This window comes from Sciurus carolinensis, chromosome 14 (assembly GCF_902686445.1).
Source record: "Sciurus carolinensis chromosome 14, mSciCar1.2, whole genome shotgun sequence".
NCBI classification, from domain to species: Eukaryota; Metazoa; Chordata; class Mammalia; order Rodentia; family Sciuridae; genus Sciurus; species Sciurus carolinensis.
This window is the reverse complement of record NC_062226.1, coordinates 6,115,398-6,140,823: the sequence shown is the minus strand read 5'-3', so window position 1 is coordinate 6,140,823 and position 25,426 is coordinate 6,115,398. Positions and strand designations below refer to the sequence as shown.

The 25,426-nt window shown below is 59.7% G+C and overlaps 1 protein-coding gene across 1 annotated transcript in view; it reads left to right on the top strand.

The window, feature by feature from the left end:
- The first annotated feature begins 3,874 nt into the window (after positions 1-3,874).
- Positions 3,875-25,426, top strand: part of Prrx2 (paired related homeobox 2) — a 34,081-nt gene continuing 12,529 nt past the window's right edge. The window contains exon 1 of the mRNA XM_047525715.1: positions 3,875-4,310. Coding sequence (XP_047381671.1) covers positions 4,058-4,310 — 253 coding nt within the window. The 5' untranslated portion in view covers positions 3,875-4,057. The remainder of the gene's footprint in view (positions 4,311-25,426) is intronic.

Below are 25,426 nucleotides of genomic sequence, written 5' to 3'. Positions count from 1 at the left end.
AATTTTCTTGCAGAATCTTCGACCCGGTATGTGAATTTTCTACTTGTTGCTGTAACATCTTATCACACATCTGTCTTGATTATTTTTCCAGTTCTGAGGATCCAGCTCAGAGCCTCACGCACGCCGGGCAGGCGCTGTGCTACTGGGCTACACGCCTATGCCTTAGACCATCCACCTTCATTATCTTACCATTCTGGATGTCAGGGGTCCTGGGTGAGCGTAAAGCTGCCACAGGAGGCTCTGGGGGAAGACCTTCCAGCGAAGACAGAGGAGAACCCTTTCCCTCCATCCCCAGCTCCTAGAGACTGCCCACCTTGCTTGTTGGCTGTCTTCCTCCACCTGCAGAGCTGGAACCCACGTCACTCTGACACTGTCCTGTCTCTTCCACTTTTAAGATGACTTTGGGCCTGGTGCAATGGTGCATGCCCATAATCCCAGCAGCTCAGGAGGCTGAGGCAGGAGGATCGTGAGTTCTGGAGTTTGAAGCCAGCCTCAGCAACTTAGCAAGACCCTAAGCAACTCTGTGAGACTTTGTCTCAAAATAAAAAATAGAAAGAGCGGGGGATGTGACTCAGTGGTAAAGTGCCTTGGGTTCAATCCCTAGTACCAAAAAAAAAAAAAAAAAAAAAAAAAAGACTTTGGGTTCAGCTGGATCAGCCAAAATAACCTCCCTATTTCAGGCTCAACTGATCAGCAACCTCATTTCATTTGATACATTTTCAGGATCAAGGAATTCTGATGTCAGCATCTTTGTGATGCCATTTTTTTGTCTGTCACATCCAGATATCCTATTTTTAGGTATTTAGTCTTAAGAAAGTAACTGTTGACGTATAGCAGGTTATAAAATAGTTGGTACAATGTAGTTCCACTTTTTTGACATTTATGATTGTTTCTCCATCAGTCTATCAGAGAGATAAAAGCTAGAGAGATAAAATAAAAATTATTTTAGGTCAAAAAAATTATTTTAGGTCTTTCCTTTTTCTTGTCTTATTGCTTTTTCTAGGTCTTCAATCCAATTGAATAGATAGAATGATCTTCTCTAATTACTTTCATTACACCAACTTTTTTTAATGTATTGAATATCTGTGTGCGTCAGGGATCTTTGGGAGTGAGGTATTGGTATTTTTGTTTTCTTAATTCCACCTATGCTTTCTAAAACCTTGGTGATATTACTTCTGGGACAAGAAAAGTTAAACTTAAAAAAATATATATATAAAAAAATAAGCTTTTGACATGGGGGCAAGTAAGCATTTTCACTCAGGACGAGACCCGGGGCCCAGGTCAACCAGGAGCCACCGGTTGACCAGAACAGGACCCCTCTCGGCTTCTCCTGCTATCCCCATCCCTGCTGCCCAGAGCAGTGCCAGGATCAATAACCAAAACTGGGATCCCACCGGCCTTCATCCGTGACTCTGGGTGAGCATCCTAGCTGCATCCAAACCACTACAGAAACTACTTATTTGTGAGGCATATCCCTTGGGGTCCGGAGTCCCTGAGTCCTCAGCTCCCTGTTTAGATGCATTCCCTGAGGTGTACTTCCGGGCTGAATCAGGGCTGGCTGAAACTCTTGCTCAAGGGCTGAACTCTGTGAGGACAGCTGCCACCCTGCCCCTCTCTGACCTGCTGCACCACCCTGCCCTCATCCAAGGATCAGCAAGGGTAGTGGCGACTCAGTACCAGCACCACTTGAACTGGTTCCTTTTCCATCCCGACTTCACTGAAGATGGACTGGAGCAGGCTCAGGGGACTTATCCAGGCCACACAGCTAGTAAATGGCAGCGAACTGATTCAAACCTGCCTGTCTCAGCTCCAGACCATGAGGCTGGACTGCCTTGTGCTACTTCTTGGAGTTTTCTTCCAAAAACTGTCGTTGCTGGGCTCAGGTGTAGCCCAGTGGCAGAGCTTGCCTCGCATGTGAGAGGCCCTGGCTTCCATCCCCACTTACTGAGTGCTCACTAGGTACGGGTGCCCCACCTCCATCAACTCATCGTTGATACCTGAGCTCCTAACAGCTCATTCGCAGTTGAGGCAAAGGACAGAAGGAGGGTAAGTAAATTGCTGAAGGCTCGCGGCAAGGTCCCCATTTGAGCCAGGGCTGCAGCCAGAGCACCACCGTCCTCCAGAAATACTGACCTCACCTCTCAACATGCACAGGGCAATGAATAGGAAGAGGAGGCAGGAAGCCACTGTGACCACCGGTCCCACCAAGAAAGAGATCTTCACGTGGCCCTTCTCTGCTCTGAGCCTTGCTTTATTCATCTGCAAAACAAAACAATTTTGGGGCTTCTTCCAGCTCTAGAAAGAGCCTTGCCTTGGCTGCCTCCTTTTTCGCATTGGTCATACAAGGAAATGGGACCTAGATGTATCTCGGGCCCCTTCCAGCACTCCCAGTTGATGTGAGCAGCACCCCACCCCATGTTCTAGGTTATGAGCCCAGAATTTCACCTGCAGCAGAATTCCCATGGTGCCCATATCAATTTGCCGTGATCTACAGGGGAGGAGCTGGGCTCAGAGAGGGCAGGTTTCCCATTTGAGGGCACACAGCAGTACACAGTATACTGGACTGGAATCTGGTCTCTGACACAAGCTGTTCTGACCCTGGGAGAAAGCCCCACCCTGGGGTCCTGTGTTTCCTGGGATGAGGTCCCCCCGCTCTGCAAGCTTGCTGGGTGCTCCAGCCAGGTCCTCCCCTCCAAACATCCTTCAGAGCTCCAGGCTGCTCTATCTCTCAGAAAGTTGTCAGCCACACACACTGGGTAGCCTGGGAATCCCTGGTGCAGGTGGCCCCTGCCAGGGCCCTGAGAGAAGGGAGGTGGCCGCCTCCTTGCCAGCCCTTCTCACTGGGCACTGACTGCTTGGGGCAAATGTCCAAGGACAGAGAGCCACGCCATCTCCAGACGCGCAACCTACCCAGGCCTGCGCTTCCATGGCTAGCTGGGACTGAAGTCCTTGGGGGCCGCTCAGCCTCATCCTGGGGGTGATTCTTATCTGGGGGCAAAGTAAATGAATGACTCCTACAGAACCAGGGTACTGGCAGGTCTCAGGGGTGTGTGCAGGACCCGTTTTCTGTGCGAGAGTCCTGAGGGGACATTCAGTTCTCTTGGTGGGGTTATTTTCTCTGGGGATAGCAGAGGGACCAAGGGACAGGCCAGTGAGCGGCAGTCCTGGGGTAAGACCTGTGAGCAGAGAGCTTCGCGTCGCCCTCTGCTCACTCCGCGGGGCTTTTCTGGACTTTCCTTGGAAAACAAAAACAAGAGCTGAGACCCAAGTCCGCCCCTCTCTCCCTGCCACCCATCTGTCAGTCTGGCTGTCTCTGGCTGCCTATCCCCTGTGTGTACATTAGGCATTCTGAAGGAAGCCTCTTTCCTCCCAGCTGGGCTTTCCTTGGGGAGCGCCAGAGGAATGCCAGGGGTATCACTCAGAGGGAAACGGGAGAAATGGGTTCAGCCAACACCCCAGCTTTCTGGGGGGGCATCTTGGGGCTGGGAGGAGCGAACAAGGTGGTCCAAGTGGACCGCGGATTCCTTCCGTCGGGCGGGGCGGCGCTGGGGGCAGTGAAGGTGGAGCTAGGAGTTGGGACATCTTCCCTGTCAACCGTCTGAGTCGCGCTCCCCTCCACCTGCGGAAGAGCTCGGAAGGGTGTGCTGGTCCCTCCGCCCTGACCCGCCGGGCCCCTCGGTGCGGAGTTGAAAGGCAGGACACCGCGCGGGAGCTCGCGGCTGCCCAACGCGGGTGGGGAGGGTGGGGGCGGCGCCTCGGGGCTCGGGGCCCCGCCCCCAGCCGGCTCGGCGACGGACCCCTCCCGCGGCCGGGGTGGGGCGCGCGGGAGGGGGAGGGGGCGAGGTCCTTCAAGAGGGGCGTGTGGCCGGCGCGGCCGGGTCCGGCGGCTGGGGCGCGAGCGGCCGCGCGGCGAGGGGAGGGCGGGAAGCCTGTGCCCCGACGTACGTCAGCGCGGGCCGGCCAGGCGGCGGCGGGACGCGGCAGAGCGGGCGGCCCGGGCGCCGCTCCACCCGCGCCCGCGACCCGCCGGGGCCCCGCGCCCCGGGCCGCCCGCGGCATGGACAGCGCGGCCGCCGCCGCCTTCGCGCTGGACAAGCCGGCGCTGGGCCCGGGGCCGCCGCCGCCCGCGCTGGGGCCCGGCGACTGCGCCCAGGCGCGCAAGAACTTCACGGTGAGCCACCTCCTGGACCTGGAGGAGGTGGCGGCAGGGCGGCTGGCGGCGCGGCCCGCGGCCAGGGCCGAGGCGCGGGAGGGCGCGGCGCGGGAGCCGTCCGGGGGCAGCAGCGGCAGCGAGGCGGCGCCGCAGGACGGTGAGTGGCGCGGGCCCGGGCCACCGAGGGCGTGGGGACCGCGGGGACCGACCTGGGCGGAGTGCGGCGCCCGAGGGAGGCGGCGCAGCGACCCTGGGGCGCGGGGCACCGCTGCTGTCTGGAACTTTCGAGTAGGGGAAGGGACCTCTGGGCCAGAGCCGCCGAGTCGTGCGTGCCGCCCGGGAAGCGGGTGCCATTCAGTCGGTGCCGGGTTACAACTGGAGGGCCAAAGCCACGGAGTCGGGCCGCAGGGTTCCCAAGTGCCCCCACGCCCGGCCCAGTGCTGCTACAGAAGCCTCTTGGGGTGCTGATGCCTGAAAGCCCCCACCCCGGGCTGCCCAGGGAGCAGTCCTGGGTGGAAGGGCTCAGCCCTAAAGAGCCAGCCAGGCCTCTCTTCCCCTGCAGAGGTTAAAGGTCATCAGGAAGGGGCTTTAAAAACAAACAATCCACCCAAGTGGCTTTTTTCAAAAAGTCACACAGGATCACAGTCCCCAGTCCTTGGTAAGAAGTGGTGGGGGTGGGGAGAGCAGGAGATGAGAATGAAACAGGGGTCCCAGCCAGGACAGTTTCAGAGGAAGCAAAGCAGAGGACAAGACCAGATTTCCCACAGCTGACCCGACCTGCCACCACCGCCCCTGTCCCCTAACTCTGGGGAGCGGGCTGGCCTGCTGGAGGCTCTGGACCACCTGGCTTTGTTCTAACCCCCCAACAGTGTCTGGGGAGACGGCGAGGAGGGCCTGGCATCCCCACCTTCCTCTGCCCAGCTCTGGGACCCACGTCCTGCACCAGCCTCCTGGTTCCAGGAGTGCCCAGGCTGGCCGCAAGCCTTGGCTTCTCCCTCAAGAGGAGGGACAGGGACAATGGAGGTGAATGCAGCCTATCTGAAACCCATCTGGGAGCATGTGTGTCCTTAGGATAGTGTCATACTGCCTTCCGCAGGGCACCTTCCGAGGACGCCCGTGACTGCCGTCCTGGGGAGGAGAGCCACAGGGTGTCTGCCTCCCGCCAGGCACAGTGGCCTGGCTGCTCTCGCTGCCCTCTAGGTGACCATGAGGTGGGCAGATGGCCCTGGGAGTTGGGTTTATACCCCTGATGGAAAGGTGGAGGGAAGGGGTCCAGTTTGGGCCAGGAGTCAAGAGGGCCCTCAGCTCAAGGTGGGGAAGGCCATGGCAGCTCCAGTTCACTGGCGGACCTGGCGGGGCTCTGGGCTGGCTCCCCTCAGGGAGGAGGCAGGGCCTGGTTTTACCAGCAGGTGGGATGAAGGAGGAAGGGAGGAGAAGGAGAGAAGATGGCAGGGTCTGGGCAGGAGGCTGGGCTTTCTGGGGACGGAGCGCTGAGGTCTCCCCAGGGAGGGCTTCCCGGGGATCCTGATGGCTGGTGTGGTCTGGGGATGTGAGCACCTGGATGGGACCACCGAGCCTCTGGGTGGCTGGGTCAGTGGGTGTCTCCAGCAGGCCCCTGGGGCCTGACCACCCTCTCCAGGAGTCCATGAGGCCTCCTGAGGAGGGGCTTCCTGCACACCGGGTGTGTGTAGAGGGGTAGAGGACATGCTGGGTCCCCGTGGGGTCAGTCGGGACAGTCTGGGCTAGGCTCAAGGAGTTGCTCACCAGCTGGCCTCTGCCTCGGGAGCCACACCCGGGTCTGCCCAGGACTGCTGGGCTGCAGGGTGAGAGTTCCCCCGCCTTGCCTCTGGGTCCAGGTCTGCAGACAGAAGTGGAGGGAGGCAGCTGGGGACAGCTTCCTGTTCATCTCTGGTCATGTGCCTCTTCCCACCGCCATCTGTTAGATCCCCAAGACCTGAGGAGCCAAAGGCGGTGGGCTTTCTCCTGGTGAGCTCAGCATGTACCACTGAACCCTTTTGAAAGCGGGCACCCAGGGCTGGGGGTGCCAGGACTCCAGACCCCCCGGGCAGCACACATGGGCTGTAGGCTGTGACACTGACCCATCCTAGGCCTTCCGGAGCCCTGGTTCCTCGGAGGGTTCAGACTTACTGGGAAATGTCTTTTCCTGTGGCTTCTGGGGCTCTTTCTGGGTCAAAGGAAAAGACTGGCAAAGAGAGAGGCCACGATTCCTATCAGAAAACTGAGGCCCAGTGGGACCAGCAGAGGAGAACTGATAGCTTTCAACCTGCTGGGTTAGCAGGCTTGACGATTTAAAAAAATTTTTAGAATCTTTTGTTTTCTCAAAGCCACCAGTAGTACAGCTTATTCCTGCCAATGACTTTCCAAGACTGTCTTCCCCTAGAGCTGGCCGGGGAGGCTGTGGCTTCACCCGTGACTCAGAACCAGCCGGGGTCTCGGGTTCCTCCCAAATCAAACGCTCAGGGCTGCGCGGGCGCTGAGCTATGCCAAGCACGTTAGGAAAATAAACCCTCGTTCGCTGCCTTTGCAGTGACTTACAACAAAAGAACCCACATTAATAACCCAGGGTTTCTCTAAAGCATTCCCTCCTGTGGGCAGGGCGGAAACCAGGACGTGGACACACTGTGAAAATAAACAAAGCCCCCGGAGGCCGCAGGGCTGAGACCCCCAGCCAGGGGAGGCCCGGCCCTGCTGGTGCTGGTCTGGGCTGCAGGAGGGACCAAGCGGATCCTCAGCTGGTCCACTTTCAGCTATCCAGGATGCTGCTGGGCTTGGAGCCTGAGTCTAGGGGTGGCCAGGGCGAGCTGTGGCCCTGGGTTGGGCCCCCAAATCTAACAGGGCGATGTGGTTTGCTAACGGGAGCCAGCAGGGCCAAGTAGAGGGCCTGAGTTTGGGAAACTGGCAGACTTGCTTCCAATTTTTTTTGTAGCAATAAAATATGTCTAGCACAGGATTTACCAGTTTAACCATGAAGGGGAGCAGAGATCCCTGGGGTTAGGGACACGCGCACTGCCATGCAACGGGCCCCATCTTCCCAGACTGATGTCCTGCATCCAATGTATAACCTCTTCCTCCCCGGCCCGGGGTCCCTGCAGGGCCGCTCTACTTTCTGTCTATAAATTTGACCACTCTAGGGAGCTGGAATAAGTGGAATCGAACAGTGTTTGTCCTTTAGTGCTGGGTGCCTGCCTTAGCGTGCCGTCTGAGAGGTTCACGGGTGGAGCAGGTCGAGCCGCGGGGTCCTGGGCCGTGTGGGCATGGCTTTCGCTCATCCCAGCCAGTGGTTTGGGTCTCGCTCCCTGTTGCAAATAGTGCTGGTGCAAAGATGAGTGTGCACATGGCAGTGCGAGCCCCTGCTTTGGATTCTTTGGGGTGTTTCTGGAAGCGGGGTTGCTGGGTCCTGTGGTGATTCCCTTTTGAAGGGACTGCAGTGCCGTTCTCAGCGCTGACTCTGGATTGCCGGGCCTTGTTGTGACGGTTGTGAATCGGCATTGGTGAAAGCCAGCCTGGAGCCGGCAGCGGCTGAGGGACACACAGGGTTCTCCAAAGCGAATCTTGCTCCCCTGGCCTCCTGCTCCTCCCCTGGCCTCCCTCCCTCTCTCCACTTCCTGCTGAGTGGTGCTGCTCAGTGAGTCCTAGATTAGCCATGGGTCCCCACCTGAATGAGGGAGAGGGCATACGGATGTCCCTGAGGTCCTTCCTAACTTGGTTGAGATTCCACCTCTCTGTGGCTCATCCCCTGGAGTTGCAGTTTCTCAGAGCCTGGCACTTGCCTGGCCTAGGGCCTGCCTGGGCCTGGGGCAGGGAGAGGGAGGACCTTTGGTGGCAACCAGGGGCAGTGGCAGGGGCAGTGGTGGGCCTCTCTGTCTCTGTAAGCAGGAGGACACCTGCTATTTCAGGAGGGTCCTGCCCCTCTGTGCAGATCCTGGATTGGAGCTTAGGGCCTGGCCCAGGGGCCCCAGATCACCAACACCCTACAGGGGCCCTTGCCTTCAATGGCATTCAACAGGCTGCAGCTGTTTCTCCCGGAAGATTCTGGAAAAGTACCTTTGGAGCACCTGCTTGCACACACCCTTGAGGCCTAAAAAGAACCCGGAAGCACAGTGTTGTCATCTGTGAAACGGGAACAAGGACCATCCCTTATGGCAGCATGGCGAGCCCTGAGTGTATGCGGGGCGCCCAGCACTGCAGGTGCTCAACAGAGGGTCCAGGACAGCTGTCGAGGTGCTCACAGCGACGCTGCCAATCAGGCCGGGCTCGGGATCATCATCCTATTTTTTTGAGGCCCAGCTCTCCCGCTGGGAAGGGAAGGCTGGGCCTCCCTGTCCCGCATGGCTCCGTGTTTGGCTGGGGGTCTGGAAGAGGAGCTGCTGCTGGCTGAGGGGAGACGTCCCTGAGTCTGAGAACCAAAGACCGGGAGGGGGGGTGGCCTCGGAGCTGGGGCTGTTGGTACGGACCTTGTGCACGCACATCGGGGGTCACTGAGGGTTTGGGTGTCTTGTCCTGGGCAGGGATGTGAGGGCAGGTTGGATAGGGCAGAACTTGGAATGTTGTCCTGGTGACCCAAGCCCAAAAGGACGGTGGCTGACCCTGAGTGGGAGTAGACCCTGGGGGTTGTTTTGGGGAGTCCGTGTGTCCCTGAGCATGTCCTGCAGCAGGTGCCTGTGCCCTGCCTTGGGGGCTGGAAGAGTGTGGGACAAGAGTCGTGGCCATGGTGGGCCTCGCTGTGGGTGCATCCGCCAGCAGAGCACCTCCTGTGCGCTGGCCCCAGCCTCCTGCCCCACGCTGTGCTGGCCTCCCACCAGCCGTGGGAATGGCTCCTTTAGTTCCATTTTACAGAGAGGAACTGAGGCCCAGAGCAGCGGCGCCGCGTGCCAGGGTGGCTGTTCCCATTCCTGTGGTGTTCCAGCCGGGCCATGCTGTCCTGAAGCCCTGCCCTCGCCCCCCATCCAGAGCCACCCCTGGAGCCCTGGGCGTGCCGAGGCCTGGGGTATGGCCCAAGCGTGTTCCCAGGCAGGTGCGGGCGTGCGGGCTGCGTTCAGGGACTGGGAGGCAGCAGGGGAGGGGTCTTCTCCATGTCCTCTGCAGCCAGGCCTGGGTCACGTCCTGACAGGGTGGGGACTGCCCAGCTTTGGGGGTTCGGAGTCAAGAGTCCCCTGCTTCTTGCCCTTTGCACACCTGTCTCCAGCTGGACTTGGAGAGCCAAGGAGGGTCCCTGCAGAACAAGAGATGGGACGGCCAGCCCCCAGTGCTGCTCATCCCTCACTCCCTCCCTTCCTCAGTCTTCTTCGGGGCACCTCCTCTGCCCCCAGCCCTGGTGGCTCCTTCCAGGTGCTCCGAGGAACTGGCACAGAGTGGGCAGTTTGAAAATTCTGCCAAGGAAAGCCACTTATAGCAACTGTCCAGGAACCTCCTAGCATTGTCATCTCAGAGTAAAGGGGGTTCTCCGGCCCGCTTACGTTAGCTAAGACTGTCTAACTGACCTTCTTCCCACTTTGCGGTAGGTCGGTGAGAACTCTGTCACAGGCTGGCATTTGGGAACCACATGTCCCCGACTCCCAGACATGACACACACCGCACACGCCCCACGCCACACATACACACACACCCCATGAACCCCATCGGGAGACTCCGGTCCAGCCTGGACGATCCCACCCAGGCTCTTGGTGGCCAGGGCGGCTGTGGGCAGCTAGTGGACTAGCAGACAGATCTGCACCGTGTGGGCCAAGGGTCAAGTGCCTCTTGCAGTGCGGCGGAGGGGGAGAGCGGGGGCTTCCTGTTTAGACGGAGGAGGTTGGGGGTTCTCGCCGGGCTCCCACACCCAGCAGAGCACAGGGACAGGGTGTCTGTCAGCATCCAGCCATAGTGGGTGACAAGCCACAGAGGCAGGTTGCACCGTGCTCATTGGCCTCATAGGGCAGCACTGAATCCCAGGTGCCCAGGAAGACTGTACCCCCGACGGTGCCAGGCCCAGCCCCCCGAGGCCCAACCCAGCAGCCTCGGACCTCAAGCTGTCCTGGGAATTAAAACGCGCTGAGCCGTAGCCCTGAGCCCGAGTTCCCTCCACATCTGGGAAGCTGTGTGTTCCCAGCCTGGCTCCTGGGGACCACCGTGATGACAGGACATGGTCCGCGTGAGGCCCTTTGCGGGTAATGATATCTTTTATTGTGTCCTAAAAATGAAGCAGGCTCTGGAAGATATTATTTTGGTCTCTTTGTGATTGGTTCTGCCCTTCAGCATGTGGGATGGGCAGCCGGAAGCCTCCAGTTTGGAGGGTCAGCAGGAGGGGCTTGGATGGAGCCAAGAGGCCGTGCTGGACGGAGACTGTGCCCTTCCGAGCAGGTCCTGGGTTGAGACCTTGGAAGGGCAGGGTGCTTAGTGACTTGGAGGCCAGGAGGCTTCCACACCGGGACCCTCCACTCCAGAGCCGAGCAGGTGCTTCAGGGCCTTAAGATGCAGTAAGGGGTCCTCAACTAGGAGCCAGTAAATCTGGGTTCCCACTTGGCCTTGCCAATCCTCCGACCGCGGCGCGCCTCGTTGGGCTGAGCCCAGAGCCCTGTGTGCAAAGCAAGAGGGTCAGGCCCTGTGTTTCTGGCCATTTTTTATGAGCTTTCATGAATGGCTCCTTGGAATCGGCCAGGGAGCTGGCCAATTATGGCACCGGATTCTGGGCCCAGGGCCTGGGCTCCGTGTTTAACGGGGCCCCTGGTGATTTTTATACCCTGCTGAAGGCTTCCCCTAGAGTGATGTGTGCCTGCACCTTCCCCTGCACGGGGAAGGCAGGCAAGGCTGCCGCAAGGTGCATAGGCCGGTGTGGAGCTGGAAGCTTCCGGGGAAGCGGCAGAGGGCGCAGGAGAGGAAGGCAGCTGCTTCCCTCCCCCACCCCAGCTGCAGGAAGCCATCGGGCCAGGAGGGGACAGCTGCTCTCAACCACCCACCAGCATTCTGGAGTACCTCCTGATACCAGCCTTCGGAGGACCAAGGGGCGGGGGAAAGGGGTCCGCGTCCTTATTCCCTTTACCTGCAGAACTGGGGTCTCTGTCACCATGGTCTCTGGAAAAGCCCCCTGGCTTCCTGCCCACCTCTCCTCTCTGCCGCCCTCACTTCTGTTGCCCGTCATGCCTCCCACGGGCTCCCCTCCAGGGGCTCCCCTGGGGAGGGCATTCGCTGCCCCCAAAGGGACAGGCACTTCTCCCAGGCTGTCTTCTGGTCCCCTCCCCATGCCTCCTTGCCGGTCCTTCCTGGCCACTGGTCTCCCCGCCCCTGGCCTCCCTTCTTGCTGTGGGCGCAGACGTTCACACGCCAGAGATGGCGTTATTAAAAATGACATTTAACCAGAGCTGGAATTACCATGCGGATGGCTGCAAACCTCCGAATCAAAGTGGGAGCCGCCAGGCGGGCGCGCCTGGCAGGGGCCTCGCAGCCTCCGCCAGAGCTGCGCGCGGGCCTCCCATATAAAACCCGCCGAGGGCCGAGGTCTTGAAAGCCAGTGCACCTCCTTTCATTAGACTAACAAATAACACGTAACAGAAAACAGCTGTGAACAGCAGCGCCTAATGCTCTCAAGATGGGGCCGCCGGCGGCCGGTCCAGCCGGCGGGCAGCCTGGTCGCGGCAAGGGGCCCTGGGGAGCACCTGGAAGCCCCTGCTCTCCGGCCTCCTGCACCCGGGCAGCTGGGAGCCTCCTTCCCCCTCGCCTTCCCCCTTATCCTCTGGCTGGGGAGGTCTGAGTGCAGGAGAGGGTGCCTGGTGGTGGGTGTCACAGCCCTCCGTGTTAGGGGTGGCACAGGTGGAACCAGAGGCCAGCTTTTGAGTCCCAGCTAGGGCCTGCACCTGCTGTGGCCTTGGTTTCTTGTCTCAGCTCCCTTTTGACATAGGAGAATCATCCCTCCTTGCACCAGGTCTTCAAGACCTGGGAGATAATGGGCGAGAGTGCTGGTCACCGAGCACGTGAGAAGTGCTGAGAAGGGTGTCTGCTGGCCCGATTAAGGGAAGAATCAGAAACTCAGAGAGGGTTAGTAACTTGTCTGAGACCACACAGACTAAGGCTGGGTGGCCTGGCAAAGCCCCCTCCCCTGACCTGGGGCCCTGTAAGTCAGAGAGGCCTCTAACTGCAGACATCATTTCAGGTTGGAGGTTGGGAGACTTGGGTGCCCCCCCCAAACCTGGAGAGGAAGGGCAACATCCCAGACTGAGGGGAATAGTCCAGAGAAAACATCCCAGAGTTTGGAGGGAAGACGAACTGGCCCTTTGTTCCAACCCCTTTGTGATGAAGCTACAGAAAAGGGACCCTTCTGCCTTCTGCTGAGAGGCAGGGAACATTAACCTCCCTCTACCCCCCCCTACCGAGATATGCTCTGCTTTGGGGCACCAGGAAAGCTGGATGGGATTCGCTCATTCATTCAGTGCTGCTGTTGCCATGTGTGGTGCTGGGAAGCGGGGGACGGGCAGGGCCTGGCCCTGAGGGCATGGGGCCGAGCTCAGCAACATGGCTGCCTGCCCCAGCTCTGCTGTGGCCTCTGCAGCCTTAGGAGGGAGGTGAGGCGTTCAGTCCAGCTTACAGCGCAGGAAGCAGAGGCTCAGAGAGTGACGTGACTTGTCTAAGGCCCCCGGGTCCCAAGCTGCCCCAGGTGGTACCCCAGATGGTGAGGAGCTGCAGTGGTCCTGGTCAGGAGCTCTCCCTTTCCTGCCAGGAATCCAGACTCCACTTTTCCAGGGGCCCCACTGAGCAGACACTGACCCACGGCGCAGTCGGGCAGGGGGCCCTGGGTTGTGCTATGCTGGGGGCGCCAGGGATGGGCGAGCGAGCCAAGGAGCTGCCCGGCCTCGGGAAGCTCGGTTTCCTAGAGACGTCATGTTTTAATTGGAAGTCCAGCCTCGCCCACAGAGCCAGCTGCCTGGCCACCGCAGCCAGCGAGGACAATGTCAGGACTCTGATGGGGAAATTGCTGGAGACAAGAAGTAAAAACGGACGGCTCTGGTTTCACTGGGAAGGAAAACAGAAAAGGCGAAGACCTGATACCGGAAAGCAGGCTGGCTGTTTAAAGAAGACAGTTGCTGGTTCGGCAGATTCTCGGCGGGGCACGGCTCCAGGGCGCTGCCTTCCCAGGGCCAGTTTCCCTGTCGAGGGATGGCAGTGGGGGAGGCTCCCTGGCACCCCTTCCTCCTTTCCCACATGTTTGTTGAGCACCTACTACATGCTAGGTCTGGGCTGGGCGCTGTGAGAGCAGACGATGGGGCTCATCGCCTGATCGGGCATCTCAGGGAACCTTCCTGGAAGAAGCAGAGCTTCAGAAGGGACCTAAAGGATGAGTGAAGTGAGGAAGTGACTGCTCTGGGTGGAGGGGACCATGCAGAGGCTGGGGTGGGGAGGAGCCTGGCTGGTCCAGGAGCAGAGGAGCAGGAGGGGCCCACCACGCCCGTCTTGCCCAAGCTCCGCCATTGTTAGGGCCAGGTTAAGCCCTGCGTGGAGCTCCTGTCAGCGTGTACCAGGCCCTGGGCACAATTGCCAGCACCAGAGCCATAGAGAAGCAGATTGTCCACTTTTAAGAGCAGTGGGGTTACTCCTGGTGCAGGTATCTGGAGTGTTTGGATCAGGCCCTCCCCAGGGGCTCTAGAGAGAGCAACTGTCCCTTGTGCTGTGGGGGCAGCAACCCTATCCCAGTTGCCCTGGGCCTGCCCAGATGCCCTAGTCTCCACAGGGGGCTGCCACAAGCCTCTACCTGGCCGCCCTCAGCCTGTCAGGCCCAGGCCCCCGCTCTGGGAAGGCCAGGTCCTGAGTCAGAGTGCCCAGGTGCAGCGAAGGCCCGGGAGCCCTCAGCCAGGGGCGGGCAGGTTCCTGGTCGTACCTTGTGTGAGCCTCACCAATCCCCCTGCACAGGTCGGGAGAGCCAGAAGGGGTGCAGAAGAGGCCAAGTGGCCATCACAGGTGACAAGTTCACGATGCCACCAGATAAACATCAGGGCTGTGGTCACAGGTGCACAAAGACCCAGGGGTGGAAGTTTCATTAACAGGAAGAGGAAGCCCATCCCAGGCAGCCGCCGCAAGCCCCAGAGGAAGGTGGGCTGGGTGCTTGTGGCAACGGGGAGTGGGATGCAGGTGGCAGGTGCTCTCCTCTCTGTCAAGATGATCCTGACAGTCAGGACCACTTATTATGCCCCCGCTACGTGTTTCACCCTCTGCATGGATCATCTCATTAGATGTCCCCAGCTCTATGAGGTGGCAGTCCTTTGGCCTCGTTTTCCAGACAAGGAAGCCAAGGCCCAGCAAGTCGGGCTATGTGGTGAGGCCCCAGGGCCAGCAGTCAGGGGCCCTTGTCTGCAGGAATTCTCCACTCCTGCCGGCCCAGAGCCCAGGGTGGCCTCCCTGGATCCTCACCTAGCTCCGAAGGCTCCTTTAGGGAGGGCAGAAGATTCCACCACACTGAGCAGGGCTTGCTGAACCAAACCAAGGCAGGCAGGCTGGGACCACCCCCTGACCCCTGCAGCTTGAGGTGATGCAGGCCAAGGGAACCAGCCCCAGAGAGCCCCCGCAGGTACCCTCAGGGGTGGCAGGGACATGCATGCCAGTATGGCCTTGGTGTGCTGTGGGGATTCTGGCCTCAGCCTCCCCCTCGCTTGCTGAGTGATTTGGAAAAAGTGCTCATCTCTCTGAGCCTGGAATTTCTCTTCTGCAAGATGGAAGTACCTGGAGCTTGGGCTGTTCTGGGGAGTGGACGAGGTCAGGCAGGTGGGGCCTCAACTCTGTGCCCACTGAGCGGGGTGGGTACACAATGTGGGACTTCCTTCACAGATGGAAAATCTGGGTGGGAGAGCTTTCCAGGGCCCTGAGGCAGGGGCACTGCGTTACAGGCAGAGCCCTGAGCCCCGGCAGCTTGCCCAGAGGCTTTGATGGAGCCTAACTACACTTTCCTCAAGGGAGACAACTCCCCCGGCCAGTGCCCCAGTCACACAGGACCCAGATCCCTCTGTCCCTGCCCCATCTACCTGGTGTCCTGGGGTCCCCTCTTGGGAGGGACAATGCTGAATTGCTGCAGCACTGCCTGGCTGCTGCTGGACCTGACCACTGCTCCCGAGCAGGAGGAGGGGACTTGCTTTATTTTCCACAGCACTGACTGTAACCGTGTCTAATTTCATGACAAATACCATCTATAAAACACAGCACAACTATTTTTATAATGTGGTGTTTGAGGTTAGAAATTCAAATTAGAGATTAATTGCAACTTCCAGAAGATCCGTGGGTGAGACAGCTTGGGAGGAAGGCTGGAGTGTTCAGATGTGTGTCGGCGAGGGTTCCGCTGCCCTCCGGGCCCGGCTAGAGCTGAACACGCGCATGCGCACTCGCTCTCCGCCGCCCTGGGCCCGCAAAGCTGGCGTAGACGTGGTGTTGGCATTCGGGGGAGGCCGACCCCCACGCTGGGTTCCCCCTCTGCCCAGGACCCCCATGTCCGGCAGCTGTCTGAAGCAGGCTCCCAGATGACAAGGCAGCCCTGGGGTTTGTGGAGTCAGATGGCAGAAGGAGGGTCACACGTGGGGGACACGAAGTGGACAGATCAGGGTTACCGCTGTAGGTGCCAGCTCTCGGCTTCTCCATAAACCCGCCCACCCTCCACCCCAAACCAGAACCAGATGGAAATCTAAGTGAACAGTGGGTCTGGGGGGACAGACGGTGTGGGATGGGAGCCCAGGAGAGCCCATTCCAGAGAGGCCAAAGGCAGGACAGCGGCAGCCCCTTGGTGTGCAGGGCCAGCTCAGGGACCCTGCGGAAGACCTCCAGGGTTCTGGAGCTCACTGTCAGCCTCTGGGCTCTCCGGGGTCACATGTCTCCTGCTTTCTTCAAAATGGGGGAAACAGCGGTGGCTGGGAGAGCCACCTTGGATTCCTGGGCACCTTGGATTCTCCTCTTTCCACTTTCCTGTGGGTTCGGAGCTCCCTGAGGAAGACGTGTGGTCAGGAGGTGGCAGCTCAGGGGAGCTGTTGGCCATCTGGTGGCCCAGAAAGGGACCATGGAATCAAACTGGCTCCACGGGGTCCCTGGGGCAAGGAGCTGCCCGACTCTGTTTCTTCATCTGTAACGTGGGAGCAACCCCGCACCCACCCAGAAGGGAGGGCTTTGAGGACGAAGGGGACAGGAGCACTCTGCACACGACAGGCTCCTCCTGTCGTCGTGATCACTGCTCTTGTTAGGAGCTCACGTGTGGGACCCTGAGAGGAGATGGGCTGAGGTCCCAGCCACAGCCCAGCAGCCGTTGGTCCCCAGGGACCCTCATCTTCCCAGCACGGGGATGAGGAAGCGTCCCAGCCCAAACTAGCTCCATATTAAGGCAAACTCTCTGTGCCTCCACCCCCCAGTCCCACCCTGAGGCGGGGCAGCGCCGGCAGGAGCTTGTCCATGCCCAGTCTGTTGGCGGCTCAGGACCAGGCTGGAGGGGCGCGGGCGGCTTGCCCCAACCCGGGGACTGCTCGGGTGTCTCCAGTCCTACTCAGCCTTTGGCACAGCAGACAGACAAAGCCCGGCCGAGCACTGGGCCAGGAACAGCCCAAGGGCGGAGCTCCCTGCACAGTCTCCAGCGCCGCCCTGCAGCGCTCAGGCCTCTGTGCTGTGCCGGCCACACCATCATTTAAGTGACTTCCCGGGGTGATGTCAGTGTCCACAGAGAGCCCCTGCTGGGACCCCTTCCTAACAGTAATTAACCACCCCCCTTCGGGTCCCCCAGTGCAGACCAAGCCCATGACAAGCAGGCTCTCCCCTCTTCCTTATGGAAGGCTGTCAAAATCTCCACTTCACAGACGAGAAATAGAGGCTCCTGTGTCCAGCGCATGTTCCTGAGCCCCTACTAAGTGCAGGCATCCACCCATCAGCCCTCAGGGAGCTTACACTCAGGATCAGGATCCAGCCCCCGCCCCCGCCGTCCCTGCTCACCCCACTGCACAAGGCTGCAGCTAACCAGAGCCCCCCAACAGGCTGGAGAGCGACCCCTACCCGCCCTTGTGGCAGGCGAGGGGCTGCGAGGAAAGAGGATTCCCACGGTGGCCCATGAGTCCTTGGGCGCAGTGCTGCAGACTAGGGGTGGAGAGCGGCCCAGGGCAGGGGGGCACTCCTCTGGTTCTGCCAGGGTGAGACAAGGGTCCAGGTATCCTTGGAGCTTGGGCGGTGTGTCAGCCAGGACCATCACTTAGGACAGATGGAAAACTAACCCCAACTAGCGTAAACAAAACCAAGAGACGCAAGCTAATTGGAAAACGCAGGGCAGCCTCAGGCTCGGCTGGATCTGGGCTTCAACAGTGGTGCTGGGGCTCGAATTCTCTGGCTCTGTCTCCGCCTTTTCCTAGAGGGGACACAGACAGACAGACGCACCGCACACACTCGCTCGCATGAAGCCAAAAGAAAGGATGCCAGAATTCCCAGCAAAAGTCTCACTGTGCCCCATGGGGTCCTGGCCCACCTCTGAGCCAATCACAGTGGCCAGGAGCTGAGAGCTGATTGGCTGGAACGTGAGGCAAGGCTGCACTGGACCCTTAGCCCAGAGGGAGGCTGCGGTCCAAGGGGTCCTGGGGGGGCTAGAGCTCGCGTCCAGGAAGGAGGAGTTCCCAGAAAGCTTGGCCGGCCGTGCACCGTCTCCCGCAGGCCTTAGGGAAGGACTGCATTGTGCCTGCGGCCGAGGCTCAGAGAGGCAGAGTAACTTTCCCGAGGGCCTTCTTTCCACTTGGGGGCAAAGCAGCAGAACTCACTGGGGACTTAGGTCTCAGTCACGACTCTCAACGCCACCCATGTCTTCCCAGGAGGTCTAGACTGCTGGCACCGCCGCGTGGCCTCTCTGCCAGGGCAGGTAGTGGTGCCACTGAGGCTGAGCATCTGTCTGTCCAGACACAGGCCAGTGTGGGGCAAGGGGTGGTGAGCAACCCCCAGAGGTGGCCTCAGCTAGAGGTGTCCCTGCCCTACCTGATCCTGGGAGGTGGCCCAGGCCTGGGCAGCTAGGCTGTTGGTTCTTGCTAGACCCAGCACCCCTTCCAGTAGCAAGGTTGCCATGTTACCTTGGACACAATGTGGCAAATACACTTGACTCATAGCCAAGAACAGTGGTGACATGCCATTTCCCTGGTCAATATGTCACAAACTATTTGATTGTGACAAACTATTTGATTGTAACTATTGATTATACTTCTGCCCTGTAATTTCAAAAACTAGATTCCAGGCCTTCATTTTCCCAGGCCTTAAGCGTTGTGTGCCTAGAGGCTCAGTGGCTGGAAACCAGGAACCCTTCGCTCATCCACCCCACGGTGTTTACTGAGCACCTCCTGCCTCAGCCTCCCCAGTCCCTGGAAGACAGGTTCCTGACCAGGGTGGGAGGAGGGGTCATCCAGGTGCGGGTGGAATGGAGCACTCACAGGGGCACTGTGCCAGGGCAAGGTGGGCTCCTGGATGAGCCCCTTGGTGACAGTGGCCTCACCCAAGCCAGGGCCTTCTCAGAACGAGGTTGCAGTTCATGGAATGAGGCCCGGGGATGTACCTCAGTGTGGAACATCTCCCTGGCTTGAGGAAGACCCTGAGTTCCACCCCAACACTTGGATAGGAAAAAGAACAGGATTCTTGAAATTCACCCTCACAACCAGCGGCCCCTCCGGTTCCATGCCCCCTCCCCTTCCGTCTGCGGCGGGACTGGGTGGGCTGCGGGTAGAGGGGCCGGTCAGAATGCTGATGAACCCAGGAGCCCAGGCCCAGGGTGGGGAGAAGTATGCAAATGTGCACCACCCATTGCAGGCTCGGCTGAGGGACAGACACCTGCAGCGCAGCCCCCGGCAGAGGGGGACCGCAGAGCCAGAGGGGAACGGATCTGCCTCCTCCCCGAAGCCTGCAAGAGGTGGGCTGCTCAGGGCACTCAGGGAGGCTCAGGGACCAAGGGGGCGAAAGTGGCCTCGCAGCTCAGCAGGGAAGAGGGGCGGTGTGCAGAGGGCCAGAGTGTGCTTGGCAGCCAGGGACGCCCTGCGGGGGGTCCCCTCTCTTGACCATCTTCCAGGCATCACCTCATGGGATCCTCACGACAGTCCCTGAGTGGCATGCTGTAGGGACAGGGAAATGCAGGCAGAGAGGGAGGAGGAGGTTGACAGAAGAGCAGCCTGGCTCCCCTGAGGGTCCCTGGCCCCAAGGCCATGGGTCCTGATAACAAGCTGGTCAGGGAACGGCAGCTCGGCCCCGACTGGCTCAGACCCCAGCTGCGCAGGCCTAGGCAGGGCGCATGGACACTTGGAGGGAATGAGAAGGGGTGCCGAGGACGCGGGGGGCTCTGTGATGTGAAGGGGGCTTGTTGAAGGGATGCCTGGCCCCGGGGCCATGGCGTGGGTGCTGACCAACAACTGCCCCAGGTTCCTGCCCCACCTGTCCCCCAAGCACGTGCACTGGTACATCAATCTCATATTTCTCCCAAGATGCATCACTGACATGGGACAAGGTCTGTGTGACTCTGCAGGAGAGGACAGGAAGGCCCACTGGGCTGATTCTGTCACTCTGTCTACTGTTATTCAGTAGCATGGGGCCCAAAGAGACACCGAGACCTGGGAGCTCACAGCAGAGCGGGGCCTGAGACAGGAGACCAAGCCTAGGCGCTAGCATGGGGACACTGACGCGTAAGTGTGCCTGAGGGTTCTGGCAGCAGGAAGTTCCCTTCCAGCAGGGTCTTGTGGGGTGAGCAGGAGCACACTCTTCGCCCTCTTCACAGTCCATTATCCCTGCGCTCTTGTCGTGGGGCCTGTGACCTCTGTGTCCCACGTCTGCATCCCACCAGCAATGGGTGTGCTTGGCTGTGATCAGAGTTCTGGATCTGGGCCACTGTGGCAGGTGTGTCATGATGTCTGCTTGTTCTAAGGTCCATTCCCCAGCGACACATGACATGGAGCATCCTTCATATGCTCACGTGCCATCTGTAGATCTTTGGTGAGGTATCTATCTGCTCAGGTCTTTTATCCATTTTTAACCAGGTTGCTTATCATTTAAGTTTGTTAAAAAAAAAGTTCTTATGCAGGGTGCAGTGGTGCTCGCCTATAATCCCAGCAGCTCTGGAGGCTAGGATAGGAGGATCATGGCAAGTTCAAAGCCAGCCTCAGCAAAAGCGAGGTGCTAAGCAACTCAGTGAGACCCTGTCTCTAAATAAAATACAAAATAGGGCTGGGGATGTAGCTCAGTGGTCAAGTACCCCTGAGTTCAATCCTCAGTACCAAAAAAACAAAAACCTCATGGTAGATAGTCTATTTTTTCTCTCTCTTTCTTTTCTTCTTCTTTGGTAAATAGAATTTTAAAAAAATTAATTGAGCTCTTGGGGCAAAGCTTGCCTTGCCAACACAATCTGGCAATAGGTATTTATCTGCAGAGCTGATCTGTTGTCTGTATTTTAAATATGTCAGAAAATTTTTCCGGCTGTGGACAAGGGTTTGCCTCCTGGCCATGCCAGATAGTTATTGATTTATTTCCTTTAAAAAGCAGGACTGAACACAGTTCGAGTGCCACTCTATTACCTGTGCAGAACCACCCCAAATGCACGTATCGGGGGGCGCAGGGGTGGGGAGACGGTGGCTCTGGCTCTTGGTGGAGTCACTCTGCAGCCCAGGGAGAAACTCAACACTGCACAGGCTGGTGGCCAGGCCTGGCCAAGGCCAGACTCGTGAAGATCCAGGGTCATCCTGGATGTTCCTGGAGGACCCCTCCTCCGTTCCCAGCCCACGAGTGTGGACACACCTGCAGTCAGCACCTCCTCAGAGCTTCCTGGCTGAGGAGGACGGAGGGAGGCCACGGAGTGGAAGTCAGACAGAGGGACAGAGTTAAATGACCAGAAAATGCTGCAAAGTTCTGTCTAGTGCCCACGAATCGACCTTTTGGGGGAGATGGGCTGTGGAAGTGGTGGTTGCCATGTAGAGTGGGCTTCCTTCCAAATGGGCTGTCACTTGCTTCCAGCTCCACTTGACCAATTTGCTTGTTTGGTTTGGTTTGGTTGTTTACTTCCTCCTGCGCTGCAGCAGGGGAGAGCCCAGCTTTACCACCAATGGCTAGGGCCGAGAGCTGGGCAGAGCCCCCAGGTGGCTGGAGCCCCCCTTTCTGGACCCCTGCTGTCTCCATCCAGCCCCTGCATCCTTTGCAGGGTGCAAGGAGCAAGGGCCCCACCAGCACAGAATATTTAACATGGGGCTTGGCTGGGAAGCAAAAGGACTGTCTCCGCTGGCTTCAGGTGCCCAGGCACGTTCCCCACAGCCTTGCCCTTGTTACCTGCAGGCTGGGAGCTTTGTTCAAGTGTGGTTTTGTTCTAAAATCCAGAAGTCCTGACAGCGCAAGTTAACGAGCCCCCCAAGTGAATTCAGAGGGTATTAATGGGAAAGTTCTGCGAAGAACTTCTGCCCTGTTGTGTGCACAGCTTGGGGGGAAAAAGGCTCTTATCCTACTTTAAGAGCAAGCGTGGCACTTTGATGTGGACCTTTCCTTATAAAGCCCCCGGAGGAGGGAGATCCAGGGTCACCTGGAGCCAGCAGATGGCTTGCAATTTGCCAGGACACATGGTCCCGGGGGCTGAAGGGGGGCACAGCACCTCCACCCAGCAGCCCACCAGCTTGCGTCCACTAGTGTGAAGGACAGTTCCGGAAGGGCACACAAACAAAACCAGCCCCACGGCCTTGAAGGACAGAAAGGCACCTGTGGGGCAGAGCACCTCTCTCAGGAGACAGTCTTTGGAAGGTGCCCTCTGCTTCTGGCTTGGGTATGAGGTGACATTTGCAAGAAGTGAGGTCTTGCGGTCCCGTCAAGGGAAAGGAGTCACCGACAATCCTGAGTGTCCCGGGTGGCCACACTCCCCGGGCAGGTACTTGGATAGGAGGACTTCTGCCAAGGAATCAGAGGGACCTGAGAAAGGGGAGCAGAGGAGGCGTGCCCTGGTGAGGGCCCACACTGCTGCCAGCCGTGCGTGACCGCGGGCTCCGGTGCACGGTTAGCAGTAGAGGAGCGGCCCTGATCCAGGTCCAGGTGTGGGGTGGGGACCGGAGCCCAACAGCTCGGCCTAGTGCCTGACCTGCTGCCTGTCCAGTGTGGGACCTGGGGCTGTTGGCCTCCCTCCCCAGCCTCAGTTTCCCGCTGTGCAGCTGGGACAGTAGCAGCGGGGCCAGTTATTGTGTGGAGTCCAGCACGAGCCCGTGCAGCCGGTGGCCTTGGTGGGCAGGGCCTCAGTAGCTGGGGGTCCGCGTGCCCTGCGCTCTGCATGGGGACGGAAGGCGGCGGCGGGGCAGGCAGCGGGCGCAGGGGGGGGTCAGCGGGGAAGGCGGCGGGGGAGGGGCCCATCGAATCCGGTCCGGGCCCGGCCGCGGCCACTCCCAGGGCGGCGGGCCGCGCGGGGCTGGGCGCGCCGGGCTATTAACGTCTGTGTCTGGGCCGCGGGTCTGCGGCGAGGCAGGCGCCAGGGGCTCGCCTGGAACCAGATGTGCCGCGGCGCCGCTCTGGCCGCCACCGGCGCGGCGCGATCGCACGCACGGGCTGGCGCGCACATGGCCCGGCGGCTGGCGCGCCGGGCGCGGCACCCCCCGGGCCCCGGCTACCCCGGCCCAGCGGGCGCGGCAAGGGACCCGCACCCCGCGGGGGCAGCAAGCGGCGGGACGCGGGGTCCCGGGGTAGGGGTGCCCTCGCCCGCGGCCTGTCCTTGAGGGAGGGGACAGACGGGTGGCCTCCTGGAGCCCCGCCTCCCCCGGGACTTGGGGCTCCCCGCCCCCCAAAGTTTGTTTTTTTAAGTTTGCGCGGAAGATCTTTCGAAGCTCTGAGTCAGAGCTTCCCCTGGGCCAGCGTTCGACTGCCACCAGAAGGGCCTGCAGGGGGTGGGGGACCCGGGCAGCCGCGGAGGGGGCTTCAGGCACAAGGCGCCCATTGAGGCCCATCCCAGTCGCGCGCCAAATCTGCATCAGCCAGGGATGGCCCCCAGCCCCCGCTGGGGGTCACCACCATGACTCCTGACACCCCACCCGGTAGCCTTGGGTGCTTTGCTCCTCCCGACCAGCCCCTTCAGGTCCCTGGGGCTCCCATGCTGACCTGGTGGACTCCAGTGCTCTGCCTCCTCCGGGAGACCCCTCCCAGCAGGGTAGGTTAGGAAGAAGGCAGGGGCGGATGAGGAGGGGCGCTTGGGTCCACCTCCTCAGCCAGCAGAAAGGAGGTCAGGCCTAAGGAGACAGCCTCGCTGCCCTGGGGGTGGGGAGCGCCCCTTGGCTTGCAGCCAGGCACCACTTGGGAGAAGAGGTCCGCAGGAAATAGTGAAAACCAGCTGGGCCGCCTTCCTTGTTCTGAAGAGCAGCCGTGAGGTGGGGAGCTAACACTTCACACAGCAGGCCCTGGGGTGGGCAAGGCTGTATGGCCCTCCTGTCCCAGCACCTGACCCCCACCACCACCACCTTCCCATGCGTGACATGTGGCAAGTCTGGGGTCTGAATCTGGGACCTGGCTTCAAGGGCACTTGCTCATAGCTAATGTGACTAGCGCCATGCGTATGTGATTAACTGCACGTATTAATCATGTAATTCTCACAACTGCCCCACCAGGAGGTGTGATTGTTATCCCCAATTTCTAACTGGGAAAACCGAAACCAGAGAGGGTGTAACTTGGGGGCGTGCGGCAATGGAGGTGGGATTCAAACCCGCAGCCTAACTCTAGCATCCAGCAGCTCCTGCCGCTGAGCCTGGGCCACACTGCCTCGGCCAGGCAGGTGATAGGAAAGAACCCAGAAGTGGAGTGTCTCGGAAAGACTTCCGCTGCAGCAGGTGGGCACGGAAATCCCCCGGAAAGCTATAGAACTGAGGCATCCCGCCAGTGTTTACAATAGAGAGAAACTGGAAGGAACCTAAGTGTCCAAGGAGAGGGGGAGTGCCTGGCAGTGCCACAGTCTCCGCATCCCCAGGGCTGTGGAGAAGACAGTAACGGAGGGCAGGGTGGAGATGGAGTGAGCAGCCACTCTCGGGAGAGCCCCCACCTGCTCACACGGACTCAGCTCCCCCCACGCAACGGCTGACGTTTACCTGAGCACTTACAGGGCGCCGGGTGTGGTCAAGCCCTTTAGGTCCCAGTCTCCATTTACAGCCAGGAATCTGAGGCTCAGGAAGGTGAAGCTGCTTGTTCACGGAGCTCACCTAGCTGGCGTGTGAAGCCCGCTCTCAAATGCAGTTACCTTCAGGAAAGCAAGATGCAGCTGCAGCCCAGGAATGGGATTTGCATCTTCACTGATCAATGAAAGCTCAAGTTTAGGTGGCTGCATGTAGCCTGCAGCTGCCGAGCTGGACAGGCAGACTGGAGCATGGGTCACTATCCGTCCTTCTGAGCCGTGTCCTTCACTGATGGCTACACCGGAGGTCCTGCTTCCAAAACTTGCAGGTGCCAGAGAATCTGCTGCAGATCCTCCACCGGCCACTCGGCTTGGGAATGTCCAAAGCAAATTGTCAGTGGACAATTCCAGATTTGAGAAATCCAGATCTGGGATCTTTCCCCCTGCTGGGCGCTCCCATGTGGCAAGGGGACAGGGGAGTCCCCAGAGTTGGGGTCAAAGTTGCTCTGAGAGTCAGCGAAGTGACCTGAGTCCCCAGGGCTGCCCCTTCACAATCTAAACCCAGCAGAACTGGGTGGGGGCACCACGGTGAGATGGTTAGACCCATTGCCATGGGGGGTTTCCAGAGTCAGGGCTGGCTGTTTGGGGGGCTCGACTGGAAACATGTTGGAGATGTGGGAGATCCTCGGCCCGGCTCTGCACCCACCCGGAGGCCATGCTGGGCAGAGAGTGGCAGCAGGCGTGTGGAGGTTTGCATGGTGCAGCTGGGATGGATACAGGGCTCACGCTGCCCCCACCCAGCAGGGAGCACCGGTCTGGGGAGGGCGGTGGGCACCGGGCTCTGCTTCCTTCAGGTAGAGGGAGGAGGTCCACGGAGCCACAGAACCTGGGCCTCTCTCTGCGCCGCACCACACACAGTCCCTGTGGGCCCCGCAGATGCCGGCTGGGTTTTGAGAGGCCCAGTGGCTCTCACATGGGAGAGGAAAACCCCACGCTGGGCCGTTAGCAGCAGCCTCACCTCACGCTGGTCTGGAAATGGAGAGTTCCAAGAACAGCGGCCCCCTCGCCACTTTGGGGACAGACAGTTTGGACATAAATCCCTGCTTGGCCCCTCCTGTCTGTGTGACCCGGGTTCGCTACTTGCCCACTCTGGTCCTCCTTGTCCTTGCTGTGAACTAGGCTTAGCAACAGAGCCCTCCACCGTT